This window comes from Protopterus annectens, chromosome 13.part0 (genome assembly GCF_019279795.1).
Source record: "Protopterus annectens isolate FY-2018-M chromosome 13.part0, PAN1.0, whole genome shotgun sequence".
In the NCBI taxonomy this organism is placed as follows: domain Eukaryota; kingdom Metazoa; phylum Chordata; order Ceratodontiformes; family Protopteridae; genus Protopterus; species Protopterus annectens.
Genome location: NC_056747.1, coordinates 35,676,678 through 35,696,651, shown reverse-complemented (window position 1 = coordinate 35,696,651; position 19,974 = coordinate 35,676,678). Strand labels below are relative to the sequence as shown.

The window sequence follows — 19,974 nt, the reverse complement described above, 5'->3', positions numbered from 1 at the left end:
CACGGTAGGAATGCATGTGTCTGCAGCCTCCTGCCATGGTAAGAATGCATGTGTCTGCAGCCTCCTGCCACGGTAGGAATGCATGTGTCTGCAGCCTCCTGCCATGGTAGGAATGCATGTGTCTGCAGCCTCCTGCCACGGTAGGAATGCATGTGTCTGCAGCCTCCTGCCACGGTAGGAATGCATGTGTCTGCAGCCTCCTGCCACGGTAGGAATGCATGTGTCTGCAGCCTCCTGCCACGGTAGGAATGATTGCGTCTGCAACCTCGTACCATGGTAGGAATGCATGTGTCTGCAGCCTCCTGCCACGGTAGGAATGCTTGCATCTGCAACCTCGTACCATGGTAGGAATGTTGTGCCTGCAGGAAGCAGGCAAGATTATATTGCAAATTTCAGTCACTATATACCTTCTGTTAAAAAACAGAATACATCTGTAAAAATAAGGAAGACTTAATTTTTACTAGGCCATTAGTTTTACATATTACTTAGGATCATAGGTTCATAGGAAGTTACTAGGCTATTGACCCTGAAGCCCTTACAAGCCTACCAAATACGTTAAAAATAATGAAATAGAGGCAAAAACAGGTCAGACACAAATAATTGCATTAGCGCTTTCATCAAGTTTTAATGACTCACCTTCTTCAGACAGTTAAACAATGCTTTAAGACTCCATTAAATATTCACTTGAATCACGATAAAAAGTCACATGACATCACAATAAATGTCTAAAAGCCTAAGTTCTTTTAGAAAAAGTATTTAAAGAAAATGCTATTAGAGATGCTATTTTAAAAATCATTTAAGAGAACATCCACCAAATAAAATCTTATATACTAATAATGAATAGATTTTAAGGGTCCTAGTCCTATTTCTAATCACCGTTTTAAGCTTTTTAATTTTAATATACAAGAAATAGAGTGTACATCATTCAATCCTGGTCTACTATAAGCATATGTTCTAATCTGCCACATTAATTCACATTCCTCTAATTTTAATGCTAAAAGTCTAAGTCCAGTATGCTATAAGGGGAGGCCCTTTAGCATTAAAATTAGAGGAATGTGTGAGTGTGTTTTTAATGTATTTGGAAGTTTGTTTCAGTTCACCCTTACAAGCCTAGCCAAGAATTTAGTCCATGTTCCGACAAGTCAGTATCCAATGCCCCTGTCCAGCAGGGACATACAAGGAATCCCATGGGTGTATTTTTTGTTCCCCATCCAGTTTTTCAGGTTGCGCTTAAAAAGGGTTAATGAAGTACTCTGCTTGACGTGGAACGGGAGTCTATTCCACAGAAGAGGGAGTCACTGGGACAAAAATCTGTCCTGCCAACAAGTTCTATTGATGTCACAGACCAGGTTGAGGTCTTGCGTGTGGGTTACTCGAGTGGAGCTTGACTTGCGGATATGCAGCAGTCCCATCAGGCGGGGTCTGAGATTGCTTTGTACACCAGACAGATGTCACCTCTGTGGAGTCTGTAGGAGACTGAATAGAGGGACAGGGCCTTTATCTTATCTGTGTAGGGTAGATGTTTGAGGCCCTGGATTCTCCTGGTGAGGAAGCTCTGTGGTCTCTCCAGTTGCTGCATGTGCTTTGTGAGGTATATGCCGAAAGGGGCATTGTATTCGATAATGGGTCTTGTAAGGGAAGAATACAGGAATGCTATGACAACCTTGTCCCTGGATGAGATACCCTTACTAATGGGGTAGGCCATGTAGAAAGCAAAATAGCTTCACTTGTATCAAGATTATATCACCCCAGATGAGACTTGAACCCACAATCCCTGGCCTAGGAGGCCCTTACCTGCTTATGTTCCTGTATTACATTAAAAATTGCTCTAGGAGTGTCTGATTTTTAGCAAGAGTACTACTTCAACTGTATTTCAAAAGGATTATGGCCTTACAATACTTTTACAAGGAGCTCCATACGACTCACCACAGGCACTGCCCAATAATGAGTGGTGCATCAATACTGGTTAAATTAGAGATTCGTAGGACAACTGTGAACTTTAGTGGTTTACATTAATCTTGGGACATAGTGACATTCTGGTTACAACAACTGAGAATAACTTGTATTGTTAATACAGACTGATGCAGATACAAACTGCCTTTACATAGTTCAGTATCTGACATAAACGTTTAAAGCTGAACCTTCAAATGTTGTGCATGGCTGGTTGGGCTGCTATGAACAGCTGTAATCCAGACTGCCATGATTCTTTCATTATTCATCTTGTCTGTTGTAGTAGTTTAAATTGCATGGTTAATTATGTCATGTGTTTATTTCAGATAACTGAACTGTCCAGAGAAGTGTTCAAACTGAAAGAGGCTCTAAATAGTTTGTCTGAGCAGTCAAGCAAGGCAGGAACCCTTCAGAGAGCATTTGTACACTCTAGTCCGCAGATGGAATCCCTCCAGAACAAGATTCAGTATCTGCACAAACAGCTGGAGGTAAGTAAATAACTGTTCTCATTCCCACAGTCAGGAATAGTATTTTAAGTTTTATACTCAGAAAAAGCACCCTTTTATTTCCAGAGTAGGGAACAAGGCTTCTCATTCCCACAGTCAGGAATAGAGCCTTTTAAGTTTCATACTCAGAAACAGTACCCTTTCATTTCTGTAATTAGGAATAAAGTTCATGTTCCCACAATCAGGAACAGTGCCTTCTGAGAAGGACATTCTCATCCCCACAGTCAGGAACAATTCTGTATCATTCCTACAGTCAGGAAGAGTAGATCTGATATGAGGACTACTATCCTTCCTTTTGTTGTTATTGTGTCTTTCGGCTTTTCCCGGTTAGAGGTCGCCACAGCAGAACTTCGGTCCGCTAATGATTGGCAGTAGATTTTTACGTGCTGAGTTGCCAGCCCTGACGCACAACCTTCAATGAAGGATGCCCATTCATGCATGTCTCCACACAGAAGACGCTCTAGCTGAGAATCGAACAAGACGTCTTACTGTGAGGCGATAACGCTACCACAGCACCACCACTGCAGTATCGACAGGACAACTATCCTTCCTAACAAGGATTAATGTCACAGGCATATTTTTGAGAGGGAAATTCCACCATTTCTGAGCATTTCCTTTTCTTTCTTCTAACCGCTTCTTAATTGGGTTTATATATTTTTCTGCATTTTTCTGTCCAAAACCTTTTCTCTTCTTTTGGGCCAAAGCATGCATTATGACCTTCAATGAATAATCATTCCACAAATGTGTGTGTGAAAGATATAATTTCTGCAGACAAGTGTTTTTATTGTTCTGGGACACCCACAGCACTTACAATTGTTTAGTTTGTTGGAAATTTACTAAATCTGCACAAATCATTGAAAACAGCTCAGATTATTTCTTGATTGAGGAATCATTATCTGCAAACATTCTTGTGAGCCTTTAAGTTCTTCCATATCACTATCCCCTAAGCAGTCTTCAGCACTGGGTATTACCCCAGCTTAAAAATGGAAAAGCTTTTCTTCTGCCAGTCAGGGGCTTTCCTTATCTGATGCAAAAATGGATGAACCTGTGCAAAATGTATTACTTAAAGTTTATGGTAATCTAACTGAATATGTTAAAATCTCTCAATTAAGTAGTGCAGCCTGTCTCCACATCTACTATTTCTGTGACTAGTTATGGTAAGATCATAGAAGCCATATTGGGGGCTTTGAGTAGGTGTTCTCATGCCCCTTCACCTATGCCATTGCTGGCTTTAAGGAATCTTTGTCTGCAGTTTCCCCCAACCCTTCTTCCCCTCCTGTCTATTCTCCAGCACCACAAATTTCATTGACTCTAGTCCCAAAGATGCTACCCCTTTCTCCATCTGCAATGATCATATCAAGACCAACACTAATGCAGTATGCTATGATGTAATTAATCTGATGTTTTTATAGTACTTATTCATACTTTTGACACGGGTGGTGATCTTGGCACTGATGGCAACAGCTGGTGTCTTATGACTGTTGTCTTTCCCAATCTTTCTGTGCCAGTGTTTATATTAACGTACCTCGTCCCAAGATACTTGGCTCTGAGTATTTCAGTTTCTGTGCATTCTCTGTCATCTTTTCTGAATCTGAGACAAACAGAACCTTTCCAATGGCTTAACTCTGTCTTATATATACCTTCAGCAGTACTAGCACCTCTATTTACAGACCTCTGTGTTCCCAAGCCCTTGCCCTTTCAGTGTATTACCTGTCCCTCAGGAAAGAGCGACCGCAGACCTACAGGAGACTCCCACATAAATGTCTCCACAAAAAGAATCCCTATTGCACCACCAGACCACTAAGATCCAGCAACAAAAATCACTTGCAGATCACTAAAGCCAATAACTCTGCTGGTTAAGCACTATTCTCTTGCGCCATAGCCAAATTATGGAACTCCCTCCCACCCACAATTACCTCCGTATCATCATGCACCCACTTCAAAACTTTACTAAAACCTCACCTAAAAACATGCTGTCTATGCCCTTGCAACTCCCACTCTAATATCACCCACCCCATCCAACCACTACCTTTCTTTTCACTCCACTACCTTGATTATAGCAAGCTCAGATGCTCATAAGCCTAGTACTTATTATACAGCAGGAACTTCTTATTGTAACATTTGTTAATGTCTGTTATGTACTTCACAGATAAACATTCTAGTTGTCTACTGATGTACTATGTTCTTCATCTGTAAATATGTTTGTAATTAATTGCTATGTTAATCGCTATGTAATCCAATGTAACTACTGTCTGTTTATTTTAACTGTGGAGCTTTTATCCCCGGACCTCCGCTGAAAATGGACCTACATCCAGTCATACACTCCCAGTCAACAAATATAAATAAATAGTATCTAAATATTCACATTCATGTTTATGTCTATTTATGAATAGGGAGTGTTTTCTATCTCTAGTATCTAAATGACTACAGAAAACCACTAAGTCAGAAATGAAAAACAGGGATAAAGCCTGGGAGCACTGGCACAAAACCAGAACCCCCTCAACTAGATAGAAATTCCTAGAACTACACAATAGTCAAAAAGCTAATAAAACAGGACAATTTCCAATACTACCAGTCTGCCCTAGACTCCTCCCAACACAGCCCCAAACAATTCTGGTCCCCCATAAACTCCACCCTCCACCCAGGTAAAGTCAGTACCCCTCCTCCTAACATCCCTCACTCCTCAGAAAATATTGCTACCTCATTCAACACACACTTCACACAAACCATACTGTCACTAGCTAAACAACACAACCCCTCCTCCAACCCACACCTTCAACTAGTAATCTCCCCACTGCCTTCTCTTTTTCTCCTGTACCTACCTCCAACATAAAAAAACTCTTAACTAAACTTCAGCCCACCAAATTAGCAGCAGACAACCTCCCAAGTGAATACCTACAAATCGCAGCTGATGCTCTGGCCTACCCAGTATCCATCTTTATTAACCGATCTCTGTCAGAAAGTTACGTTCCCACACTGTGGAAAGTATCACATTGTGGACCCTCCACAGAACTAACCAATTACTGCCCCATAGCTATTCTCTGAACACTCTCTAAAATACTAGAGAGATGCATACACTCTCAGGTCTCAGACTACCTCCTTACTAACAACCTCCTTTCCAATACTCAGCATGGTTTCCGACCAAACCATAGCACCACCACTGCCTTACTCTCCTTTACTAACACTATCCTTCAGCATAAAAACAATGGCTATCTCTCCTCTGCTACTTTCCTAGACTTATCTAAAGCATTTGACATGGTCCCACACAAACAACTTATCTCTGTCCTCAATAACCTATCCTTCTCACAATCAGTCACCAACTAGTTTCAGAGTTACCTGTCTGACCGCCAACAATCCATTGTATGGCAGAATGACATATCTCCCCAACTACCTGTCTCCATAGGGGTTCCCCAAGGATCCATCCTTGGACCACCTACTCTTCTCTGTTTTCACCAGTAATCTAGCCTTTGCCACCAAACATGGCACACTCATACAATACGCAGATGACTCAACCATCATCTGCTCAGCCCAGTCCCTACCCAAACTGAAAAAAGTCACACAGGAAGCCTTTTCTTCTGTTGAAACTTGGTTATCCAATGCCCAATTAATACTCAACCCAAACAAAACTAAACTACTCATCTTCCAACCCAACAAACATACTCAATACAACTCTCACTTTAACATCACAGCAAAAGACAACACCACTATATACCCAACTGAACACACCAAATTGCTAGGAGTGGAAATAGACAATAAACTAAAATTTGACATTCACATTTTATTTTATTTTATTTATTTTATTTTACATTTGTTGACCGGGCTAGTCTAACTGGATACATGTCCATTTTCAGTAGAGGCCCGGGGAGAAAAGCTCCACTTTAAACTAAATAAATCAAGACAATCGAAAGTCCATGCAATATATACAGTACATAAAATTGAAGAATTATTTCATCAAATTGAGTTATACAGAACTACAAATATACAGATTGTGACTACTAAGTTTAATAAGGTAAAATACAGTATTATTATCAAGGGAAAGAGATAGATATTCTTGATTAGAAAATTGGATATGAATGTGCCTTCGTAAAGATGTAAAATGGCTATGATAAAGTGGGTAACACTGAGAAGTAAGAGAATTAATGAATGTAAGTACACGGGGAAGTAGTTACAGTCATAGTGAAAGAGATAGATTGGTTTATATATACAAGGTGGAAAGATAAGAGCTCACTGAAGAAAGCAAGGTTGTTAGGAGCATATTCAGTGCAAGCAGCTTGGGAATAAGATACTAAGAAGGGGGTGAGGGATGAAATTGCTAGTACTGCAAAGAGGGTTATTGGAAGAGAGTTATAGAATAATGTTATACTGGGGGGGTAGTCAGGGTTAGTACAAGGACAGAGCCGTTGTGTTTTTAGTTGAATCTTTAGTTGCGTTTTAAAGAGTGATAATGATGACAGAGATGTAAGTTTTGTGGGAAGCTTGTTCCAAATCTTCCCCACTGAATTAGAGAAAAGAGAATCACCTGCCTTGTTGTGGGATTTCTGGATGGTGACCAGTAGTTTATTTGGTGAGCGAAGGGTAGTAAGGTTTGTGTAGGGGGGGATGAGGCTACTGAGAATAGGAGTATTACTAGGCTGGTACAGAATCTTATGGGTAATGGATATTTGTTGAAATTCTAGCTGGTTATTTAGTTCAAGCCATCCTAGAAGTTTGAGATTTAGGCAGTGATGAGTTCTAAATGAGGACCCAGTAGCAAACCTGGCAATATTGTTATAAGAAGTGGTCAATTTGTTTAGGTTGCTTTTGGAAAGATTAGTATAAACTGGTGAGGCATAGAGGAGGGTGGAGATCAGATGGGTCTGGGCAATAGTAGTTCTGGCTTTTGGGGTAAGAAAAGGTTTTATCCTATATAAGGATCCAAGTTTTCTGTTTACAGTTTTAATAGTGGCATTAATATGTGAGTCAAAGTTGAGGTTATGGTCAATCAATACACCTAATAGTTTTGTAGTTGGGTCAGGAGCTATGATTTTACCGTCGATGGATATAATAGAGAAATCCATTGGGGTGGATTTAAAAGTTGGAGAAAATAGTAATAGTTTAGTTTTTTTTGCATTAAGGAGGAGGCTACGTTGTTGGAACCAGTTTCTACTTGGTTAAATACTGTTTGGGTGATGGACTGGAGTTCAGATGAGGTGGTTCCTTTACAAATCAAAGTGGAGTCATCTGGGTATTGTATGCTGGTAGGTAGAGGTAAATTAGTAGAAAGGTCGTTAATGAATATGGAGAAGAGTAGAGGTCCCAGGATAGAGCCTTGAGGAACACCAAGGGTAATAGGGAGAAGTGTGGATAGGTTATTACCCCAAAGGACGGCCTGCTTTCTATTGTGCATATAGGATTTGAACCATTGTAATGCCTGTGTGTCAAGTGAGAAAGAGTTGAGTATGTTGAGTAGTATTTGATGGTTGCCCATATCAAAAGCTTTAGAGAGGTCAATGAACAGAGCAGAGGAGTGCGTGTTATTGTTGCGATGTTTATTAATGCAGTCTGTAAAGGATAGGAGAGCAGTGGTGGTACTGTGGAATGGTCTAAAACCATGTTGACAGTCAGCTAGAAGGTTATATTGGAGAATGTGGTCAAGGAATTGTTGATGGATACATTTTCCATTATTTTGGCTAGTGGTGATAATATGGCTATGGGCCGAAAGTTAGAGAGTTCACTTGAGTTCCCTCCTTTGTGAAGTGGGATTATGTGAGAGATTTTCCAGAGTGAGGGAATGGAGCCTTCAGTTATGGTTCTATTGATTAGGATAGAAATGGGAGAGGCAAAAGCTTTTGCAGCAGTTTGAAGGTATTCAGGTGGTAGGAGATCAGCTGAGGGAGTACAAGGTTTAAGTTTATGAAGTGGAGTGTAGATGAGGGTTGTAGGAATAGGTTTTAAGTGAAAGGTAGCTGCTAAGGTAGTTGGGGGGGATGAGAGAGTAGGGTTAACAGGTGGTAAGGTGTTAGCTAGAGATTGTACAGTTTCAGTAAAAAAAGGTATTGAAAGCATCAGCAATCTGCGTTGGAGAGTTTAGGGAAAGACCAGATCGGGTAGGTGTTTTGGAGTGGCCTGGATGCAAAAGTTTATTTATGCCTGACCAGAAGCTTTGAGGTTGATTATGGTGATTTTGTTGGAGTTTAAAGAAATAGTTTTTTTATCCTGAATTATCAATTTGTTGGTGGCATTTCTTAGCTGTCTAAAGTACTGCTGATCAATTGGGTCTTTAGTGTTTCTCCATTTGGACCAGATTTTATTTCTTTGTAGGATTTGTTGTCTGGTTTCTTTAGTGAGCCATGGGGCTGTTTTGTATCTAGTTCTTATAGAGTGTGAGGGGGCGTGGAATTCTAAAATTTGTAGGAATTTGGAGTTAAAATGGGATACTACTTCATTAAATTGGCAGGTGCCTTAGGGGTGACCAGTCACAGGCTTGAAGTTCAGCCTGAAAGTTGGCTGGATCAAAATTTTTTTTGTTGAGGGTGATTTTAAAGGTGGTTTGATTTGGGATAAAGGATTTTTGTCTAGATAGGTTAGTGAATGGTCACTAATATCATCAGGAAGGATACCTACTTTGTAGGAGAGAGGGTGGCTGTTAATTAAGATCCAGTCTAATATACTTTCTTTGCAGCTGGGTTTATGGATTCTGGTGGGGGTAGTAATAGTTTGTGAGAAGCCATAGAGGTTTATATGGGTTGTGGGTTCTAGAGTGGTACAGGTGTTCCAGTCTATATTAAAATCACTGAGTACAATGGTTTCTTGAGGGAAGGATGTAGAAAGCCAGCAGAGGATAGTTTCTAAGATGCTAATGTTATTGCCTGGGGGTAGGTAGGAGCATATTATGTATATAGATTTAGTTGTATTGAGCTGGAGTTTGGAGATCAGAATTTCCACATTAGTTTCTAGAGGTGGTCGTACTAGTATGGGAGTGACCTGTAAATGAGATTTGTGCAGTATTGCTACCCCACCACCTTTTTTGGTAGTTCAGTCTAGCCTCAAGATATTATAACCAGGTGGGAGTATTTCATTGTCGTTTGTAACTGGTTTAAGCCAGGTTTCAATTAAGCATAATATATCGAAAGAGTGAGTATCTAGTAGAGCGTGTAGTTGGCTTACTTTATTGTTAACACTTCTTATATTGAGATGAGCTATGGGTAGAGAATTTGTGCTTGTACAGGGAGTGAAGAGGGGTGAGGGGTGTGTTAGGGTGTTGTTATTTCGTCCTGGGTTGGGATGAATGTCACCGTGAAGGAGACGATGTCTAATTGGGCTATAAGGATGCTTCAGTGGTTTGCTGCAATTAGGTTGTGATTTCCTATATAGTGTAATGAGAAATGGGCAACTCTGTGGTATTTAGGTGATAGATAGGTTGAGGTGGATGTTATGTTAGAATGGCTTTGGAATACAAGCTCATTTATTACTAATGTTTGTTTTGGGGGTTGGTGAGATGATGTGTCTTGCAGGTTTTCATAAAAGGTGAGAGTATAGGGAATAGAAAGGAATGATAGTAGTGAGAGTAGGAGAGGTAGTTTTATGTAGGTGAGTGTATAAGTTAAGGGCATGGTAAAGGAGATGATAGAATATAGTTAAGAATTAGGAGGTGGGAGTAAAGAGAGTGTGGAGTATTAAGGTGTGTAAGAGGTAATTGAGAGTAGTTGTCAGTATGTGAGTGGGTGTGCAGATGGTATGTGTGTGATAAGTTGTGGATGGCTATTGGATAGGAAGTGGGGGTGTGTGGCTTTATAAATATAAAGGTAGGACCACTGAGGGTGGGTGGGATTTGGGGGTAGGGCAGGGGAGCGGAGTGATCCCGCAGGGCGAACGGAGCAGGTTACAGAAGGCAAGTGAGAGTCTACAGAGACAATCAGGGAGCAGCAGGCTCCTGAGGCAAGTTAAGTATATCCAGGTGAGTAGAGTATGGTAAATGCAGGAGAGAGGTAGGGAAATTTTGTGGAATATAGGGCAGAAAAAAACAGTACAGTTAGTGGGAGGAAGAAAAGGTAACAGTATGGTGAAAGTAGCAGGAGGATTAGCAACTAGTCGAGGGATAAGAGATGTAAGAGTATTAAGAGTAGATATTTGGGAAGGTGGAGTACAGGGTGTAACCCTAGACTGGAGTCGAGTGCCACCTAGTGGGCAGAAAGTATAGTACACAAAGGTATAAATATTAGATAAAGCTACAAGAAGGAGTTACATTTAACATAAGGTAATGGGAGGAAAATAGCAGATTGCTATTAGGGTGTAGGGGAGAAAAACATTGCTGCTGGTTTCCCTGCTCGCTAGCTTAGTTTCTCTTGGTACTAGATAGGTATAAATAAATAATACAGCTTAATAGGTAGATCCAAGGTGGAACATACTTTCTTAGTCCTTTTGGTAGCTGGGAACACAATATATGACCATAATATCACATATCCATGACCATAAAAAAAGTCCACAAAAACTAGGAGCATTATACAGAAATAAGCAATAGCAAATTCCCACCTTCTCTCCACCCTACTTTATGCCTCTCCAATATATACCAACCTAAGGCAATGCGATCTAAACAAGCTAGAGACCTGCTACAACAAAATCGCCAAATTCACCACAGGGGCATCCTACTGTAGTCACCACTGTCTCTCACTTGCTGAACTGGGCTGGCTTGAACTCCCTCACCTCCTTCAATGGTATCAACTCTCACTTGCCCACAAACTAGTAAACCATCCACTAAATGTCCCATCCCTCCAGAATCTACTCCAACCCTATCACACCACCAGACCATTAAGATCCAGCAATGAAAATCATTTGCAGATCACTAAAGCCAATAACTCTGCTGGTGAAGCGCTATTCTCTTGCGCCATAGCCAAATTATGGAACTCCCTCCCACCCACAATTACCTCTGTACCATCATGCACCCACTTCAAAACTTTACTAAAAGCGCACCTAAACACATGCTGGCTATGCCCTTGCAACTCCCACTCTAATATCACCCACCCCACCTTCAGCAGAGATCTGAAAAAATATACAGTGAAGCAAAAATAACAGTGCACAACTCTGAAGTCAGCCAGCAATGATACAAAAATTAGTCAAACAACAATTAACAGTACACAACTCTGAAGTGCCAGAAAAATATACTTAGCTCTGTATATCTCCAGATAGTTAGAAGAGCACTCTGTCAGGACACAGGAAGGCTCCAACAATGATATGCAGGCTGCTACTAACAGGGTCTAATTTTATATATATATATATATATATATATATATATATATATATATATATATATATATATATATATATATACACACACACATACATACACACACACACACACACACACATATATATATATATATATATATATATATATATATATATATGGGTATGTATCACTTCACCTAAAACTCATTTCAAAGACAAGTAGTATTCTAAAGCAAGTCAATGGTATATGTCCTTTTCCCCACTGTAGTGTGATCCTGGTGTTTGTATATATATATATATATATATATATATATATATATATATATATATATATATATATATATATATATATTCAGGGGGGTTGGGAGTAGCCCCCCAAACACCTAGTTTGCTTTTACCAAATAATGTAAAACAAAACCAGACACCATAAAACCCACACCCCAATGTGGGGGGCTGTGCCCCCCACACACCCCTAATTATATATATTAACACTAGGATCGCACTACAGTGGGGAAAAGGACATATACCTTTGACTTGCCTTATTGTACTACTTGTCAGTGAAATGAGATTTGGGTGAGATGAGTTTTAGGTGAAATGAAATTTAGATGATTTGGTCTTGGTGAAATGAGTGTACCCCCCACACCCCCTAATTATATATGCTACCACCAGGATCGCACTACCGTGGGGAAAATGACATATACCTTTGACTTGCCTTATTGTACTACTTGTCAGTGAAATGAGTTTTGGGTGAAATGATTTTTAGGTGAAGTAATACGTACCCATATATATCATCATCTTCTTTCAGCTGTTCCCGTTAGGGGGTCACCACAGCGGATCTTCTGTTTCCATTTCTTCCTGTCCTCTGCATCATGCTCTTTCACACCAACCACCTGCATGTCCTCTCTCACCACATCCATAAACCTTATCTTAGGCCTTCCTCTTTTCCTCTTACCTGGCAGCTCCATCCTTAGCATCCTTTTCCCAATATAACCAGCATCCCTCCTCAGCACATGTCCAAACCAACGCAATCTCACCTCTCTTGCTTTGTCTCCAAACTGTCCAACCTGAGCTGACCCTCTAATATACTGATTCCTAATCCTGTCCATCCTAGTCACACCCAGTGAAAATCTTAACATCTTTAACTCTGCCACATCCAGCTCTGACTCCTGCCTTTTCGTCAATGCCACCGTCTCCAACCTATATAACATAGCTGGTCTCACTACCCTCTTGTAGACCTTCCCTTTCACTCTTACTGATACCCGTCTGTCACAAATCACTCCTGACACTCTTCTCCACCCATTCCACCCTGCCTGTACTCTCTTCTTCACCTCTCTTCCACACTCACCATTACTCTAAACTGTTGATCCCAAGTACTTAAACTCATCCACCTTTACCAGCTCTACTCCCTGCATCCTCACCATTCCTCTACCCTCCCTCACATTTACACACATATATTCTGTTTTAGCCCTGCTGACCTTCATTCCTCTCCTCTCTAAATCATATCTCCACCTCTCCAGTGTCTCCTCAACCTGGTCCCTACCTCTCACTACATATCACAATGTCATCTGCAAACATCATAGTCCATGGGGCCTCCTGTCTGATCTCATCTGTCAACCTGTCCATCACCACTGCAAATAAGAAAGGGCTCAGAGCTGATCCTTGATGTAATCCCACCTCCACCTTAAACGTATCTGTTACTCCCTCCGCAGTCCTCACCAATGTCACACTACCCTTGTACATATCCTGTACCACTCTTACATACTTCTCTGCCACTCCCGACTTCCTCATACAATACCACAACTCCTCTCTAGGCACCCTGTCATATGCTTTCTCTAAGTCCACAAAGACACAATGCAATCCTTCTGACCTTCTCTGTATTTCTCCAACAACACTCTCAGAGCAAATATTGCATCTGTAGTGCTCTTTCCTTGCATGAAACCATACTGCTGATCACTAATCATCACCTCCCTTCTTAACCTAGCTTCCACTACTTTTTCCCATAACTTCAAGCTGTGACTGATCACTTTTATCCCTCTGTAGTTACTGCAGCTCTGCACATCACCCTTATTCTTAAAGATAGGTGCCAAAACACTTTTTCTCCACTCCTCAGGCATCCTCTGACTTTCCAAAATTTAATTAAACAATCTGGTTAAAAATTCCACTGCCATTTCACCTAAGCACCTCCATGCTTCCACTGGTATGTCATCTGGGCCAACAGCCTTTCCATTCTTCATCCTCTTCATAGCTGACCTTAGTTCCTCCTTGCTAATCTGTTTCACTATCCCCACATCATCCAACCTTCTTTCTCTCTCATTCTCTTCATTTATCAGCCCTTCAAAATACTCTTTCCATCTACTCAACACATTCTCCTCACTTGTGAGTACGTTTCCCTCACTATCCTTTATCACCCTTACCTGCTGCACATCTTTCCCAGCTCTGTTCCTCTGTCTAGCCAATCAGTACAGGTCCTTTTCTCCCTCTTTAGTGTCCAGTCCCTCATACAACTCTCCATATGCCTTATCCTTAGCCTTCACCACCTCTCTCTTTGCCGTGCGTCTCATCTCCTTATACTCATGTCTACTTTCTTCATCTCTTTGGCAATCCTACTTCTTCTTCGCCAGCCTCTTCCTCTGTATACTCTCCTGTACTTCCTCATTCTCCTTGTCTCCTTGTCCTCCTTCCTCTGTCGACATGTCACACCAAGCACCATTCTAGCAGTCTCCCTTACTAGCTCTGCTGTAGTTTCCTAGCTATTAGGTAACTCTTCACTGCCTCCCAGTGCCTGTCTTAACTCTTCCCTGAACTCCGTCTGACAATCACCCTTTTTTAACTTCCACCATTTAATCCTTGGCACGGCTTTCACACTTCTCCTACTCTTCTTGATGACCAACGTCATCCTACAGACCAACAATCTATGCTGCTTAACTACACTTTCCCCTGTCACCACTTTACAGTCCCCAATCTCCTTCAGGCTGACCCTCCTACATAGGATATAATCCACCTGAGTGCATCTTCCTCCACTCTTGTACGTCACTCTATGCTCCTCCCTCTTCTTAAAATACGTATTCACCACAGCCATATCCATCCTTTTTGCAAAATCCACAATCATCTGACCTTCTGCATTCCTCTCCTTAACACCATACCTACTCATCACTTCCTCATCCCCTCTGTTCACTTCACCAACATGCCCATTGAGGTCCGCTCCAATCACTAGTCTCTCACTCTTGGGTACATTCACCACCACTTCATCCAACTCACTCCAAAAATTTTTTTTCTCATCCATAGCACACCCAACTTGTGGAGCATATGCACTAACAACATTCATCATTACACCATCAGTTTCAAGCTTCATAAACATCACTCTATCAGACACTCTCTTCACCTCCAAAACACTCTTGGCATACTGTTCCTTTAGGATAACCCCTACCCCATTTCTCCTGCCATCCACACCATGATAGAATAATTTGAACCAGCCTCCTATACACCTGGCTTTACTTCCCTTCCATCTGGTCTCTTGCACGCACAATATAGCAACCTTCCTTCTCTCCATCATATCAGCTAGCTATACCAGTCATACTGCCAGCATTCAAAGTTGCTACCCTCACTACTACACTCCTAACCTTCCTCCTCTCTTCCTGCCTTCAGGCATGCCTTCCCCCTCCTCTTCTCCTTCAGCCAACAGTAGCCCAAATTTCCACCAGCACCCTGTTGGCTAACAGTACTGGTGGCGGTCATTGTTAACCCGGGCCTCGACTGATCCGGTATGGAAATATGAAATGTTCTCCACATAAGTAATTTGGCAGAGGTTTTACGCCGGATGCCCTTCCTGATGCACCCCTCCCCATTTATCCGGGCTTGGGACCGGCACAAAGAAATGCACTGGCTTGTGTATCCCCAGTGGCTGGGTTATGTACCCATATATATATATATATATATATATATATATATATATATATATATATATATATATATATATATATATAGTTCTAGGTTATACATACATATATATATATATCACCGACACCACATCATATAGTTATATACATATATACACACACTCAACACATCATCACAACAACCAATAAACAAAACAAATTCCTGACCAAAACCACACACACAACACAAGCACACCTAAATCCTAACTAACAAACACTAAACCTTAAATACACAAATATCCACAACCCTAACCGAAACCCTAACCCTAAGGTCCGTCACTATCACACACTAACCTAACCCGTGCCCCCTAACTCACTTAACCCACCCCTAACCCAAAAAAATTCACTACTGCACCCTTACCTAACCGGCCCTAACCCTAACTCACTTAACCGCCCTAACCCAAAACATTCACTACTGCACCCTTACCTAACCTGCGCCCCAACCCTAACTCACATAACCCACCCCTACCCCTACAGACCGTCAACATCGCACACTTACCTTACTCGCACCCTAACGTCCGTCACTGCATACACATCCTTTCCCCATCTCGGTGTTCTCAGCGTCGGTGTTTTCATCCGTCGATCTTCTGGCGTCGGTGATTTCGCTGTCAGTCTTCTCATCTGTCGACGTTGTAACCCAGACCCATATATATATATATATATATATATATATATATATATATATATATATATATATATATATATATATATATATATATATATATATATGGATTCACTTCATAACATTGAAATATCAAAATACTGAAACTCAAAATACTGAAACCAAAATACTGAAAGCTCAAAATACTGAATACTCAAAATACTGAAACTCAAAATACTGAAAACACATATTATCGTAAACTCAAAACAACATAAATCATAACAATTTCTACCAAATATATGCAGGGGCAAGCCCCTGCATCCCGATGTGGGGCTCGCCCCACCCCCCTGCTAATTAAATATATCAACTCCAAGATTGCACATAGTGTAGTTAAGTGCAATCTTGGAGTAGATATATAATTAGCAGGGGTGTGCAGGGCTTGCCCCTGCATATGTTGGTAGAAATTGTTATGATTTATGTTGTTTAAGCTGAGTTTACGATAATATGTATATATATATATATATATATAAATATATATATATATATATATATATATGTGTGTGTGTGTGTGTGTATATATATATATATATATATATGTATATATATATATATATATATATATATATATATATATATATATATATATATATATATATATACACACAGACACACACACACACACACACACACACACACACACACACACACACACACACACACACATATATATATATATATATATATATATATATATATATATATGTATATATCAGCTGCTCATTTGGCTAAAACAGATATCTTCTCTGCATTAAAGCTTCCTACATTAGTTTTAATGTCCTATGGTTTACAAACATAGCTAGTTTCATGACTAGCTCCATACATCCCTTCTTCCACAGAAAATGCCCTCCGACCTTTTGCATCTGTATAGAACGTCTGCATAATCTATACTACCATCACTGCATGTTGCTTCTAAAGTGCTTTGCTTACAGTTATCTGCCTTACTTATATTGCGTACTTCTCTCATTAAATTCACTGCATGGTGTTGTTCAGGAAGCCAACATTGCCTGCAAAATTCTTTTATTTTTCCATTACAAACTCTCACTACACTACGATTTTGTTTTTCCTTGCACACTTCAAACCATGTGCTCCTTCATACCCATCTATGGGTACAACATAATACAGGGCTATTACTCATTTTGGAGTCTTAATTTTATTGATCTTCCACCCTTTCAGTCTGATTTTAACTTGCTGATCTGAAAGATATATTATCCTGATGACATAAGCTGTCTGCATTTTCTGTATTTTGGCCAACTCATCAAAGACTGTTTAGGATCCTTCTATGGTCTCCTGCTGCGGGCTTACTTATTTAGGACCCTCCTATGTCTCCTACAGTGGGATTACTTACTGGTTTAGGACCCTGTTATGGTCACATACTGCAGGGCTTAGTTACTTGTATAGAACCCTGCTATGGTCTCCTACTGTGGGCTTACTTGTTTAGGACCCTGCTATGGTCTCCTACTGCAGGCTTAGTTACTTGTTTAGGACACTGCTATGGTCTCCTACTGCAGGCTTAGTAACTTGTTTAGGACCCTGCTATGGTCTCCTACTGTGGCCTTAGTTACTTGTTTAGGACCCTGCTATGGTCTCCTACTGCAGGCTTAGTTACTTGTTTAGGACCCTGCTATGGTCTCCTACTGTGGGCTTAGTTACTTGTTTAGGACCCTGCTATGGTCTCCTATTGCGGGCTTATTAACTTGTTTAGGACCTTGCTATAGTCTCCTACTGCGGGTTTAGTTATTTGTTTAGGACCCTGCTATGGTCTCCTACTGCAGGCTTAGTTATTTGTTTAGGACCCTCTTATGATCTCTTACTGTGGGTTTAATTTCATGTTTAGGACCCTGCAATGGTCTCCTACTGCTGGCTTAGTTACCTGTTTAGGACCCTGCTATGGTCTCCTACTGCAGGCTTAGTTACTTGTTTAGGACCCTGCTATGGTCTCCTACTGTGGGCATAATTACTTGTTTAGGACCCTGCTATGGTCTCCTACTGTGGGCTTAGTTACTTGTTTAGGACCCTGCTATGGTCTCCTACTGCAGTCTTAGTTACTTGTTTAGGACCCTGCTATGGTCTCCTACTGTGGGCTTAGTTACTTGTTTAGGACCCTGCTATGGTCTCCTACTGCTGGCTTAGTTACTTGTTTAGGACCCTGCTATGGTCTCCTACTGCAGGCTTAGTTACTTGTTTAGGAACCTGCTATGGTCTCCTACTGCAGGCTTAGTTACTTGTTTAGGACCCTGCTATGGTCTCCTACTGTGGGCTTAGTTACTTGTTTAGGAACCTGCTATGGTCTCCTACTGCGGGCTTAGTTACTTGTTTATGACCCTGCTATGGTCTCCTACTGCGGGCTTAGTTACTTGTTTAGGACCCTGCTATGGTCTCCTACTGCAGGCTTAGTTACTTGTTTAGGACCCTGCTATGTTCTCCTACTGCGGGGTTAGTTACTTGTTTAGGACCCTGCTATGGTCTCCTACTGCGGATTTAGTTACTTGTTTAGGACCCTGCTATGGTCTCCTACTGCAGGGTTAGTTACTTGTTTAGGACCCTGCTATGGTCTCCTACTGCAGGCTTAGTTACTTGTTTAGGACCCTGCTATGGTCTCCTACTATGGGCTTAGTTACTTGTTTAGGACCCTGCTATGGTCTCTTACTGCAGGTTTAGTTACTTGTTTAGCACCCTGCTATGGTCTCCTACCGCAGGCTTAATTACTTGTTTCGGACCCCGCTATGGTCTCCTACTGTGGGATTACTTGTTTAGGACCCTGCTCTGGTCTCCTACTGCGGGCTTAGTTACTTGTTTAGGACCCTGCTATGGTCTCCTACTGAGGGCTTAGTTACTTGTTTAGGGCCCTGCTATGGTCTCCTACTGCAGGCTTAGTTACTTGTTTAGAACCCCGCTATGGTCTCCTACTGCGAGCTTAGTTACTTGTTTAGGACCCTGCTATGGTCTCCTACTGCAGGCTTAGTTACTTGTTTAGGACCCTGCTATGGTCTCCTACTGCAGGCTTAGTAACTTGTTTAGGAACCTGCTATGGTCTCCTACTGTGGGCTTAGTTACTTGTTTAGGACCCTGCTATGGTCTCCTACTGCAGGCTTAGTTACTTGTTTAGGACCCTGTTATGGTCTCCTACTGCAGGCTTAGTTACTTGCTTAGGACCCTGCTATGGTCTCCTACTGTGGGCTTAGTTACTTGTTTAGGACCCTGCTATGGTCTCCTACTGCAGGCTTACTTACTTGTTTAGGACCCTGCTATGGTCTCCTACTGCAGGCTTAGTTACTTGTTTAGGACCCTGCTATGGTCTCCTACTGCAGGTTTAGTTACTTGTTTAGGACCCTGCTATGGTCTCCTACTGCAGGCTTAATTACTTGTTTAGGACCCTGCTATGGTCTCCTACTGCAGGTTTAGTTACTTGTTTAGGACCCTGCTATGGTCTCCTACTGCATGCTTAGTTACTTGTTTAGGACCCTGTTATAGTCTTCTACTGCAGGCTTAGTTACTTGTTTAAGACCCTGCTATGGTCTCCTACTGTGGGCTTAGTTACTTGTTTAGGACCCTGCTATGGTCTCCTACTGCAGGCTTAGTTAGTTGTTTAGAACCATGCTTTGATCTCCTACTTTGGGCTTAGTTACTTATTTAGGACCCTGCTATGGTATCCTTCTGCAGGCTTAGTTAGCTGTTTCGGACATTGCTATGGTTCTCCTACAGCCGGCTTAGTTACTTG

General features: G+C 41.2%; 1 protein-coding gene across 1 annotated transcript in view; it reads left to right on the top strand.

The window, feature by feature from the left end:
• Positions 1-19,974, top strand: part of ANKRD24 (ankyrin repeat domain 24) — a 266,617-nt gene that overhangs the window by 134,860 nt on the left and 111,783 nt on the right. Inside the window, 1 exon segment of the mRNA XM_044090602.1 lies at positions 2,277-2,438. Within this exon segment, the coding sequence (XP_043946537.1) occupies positions 2,277-2,438 (162 nt within the window).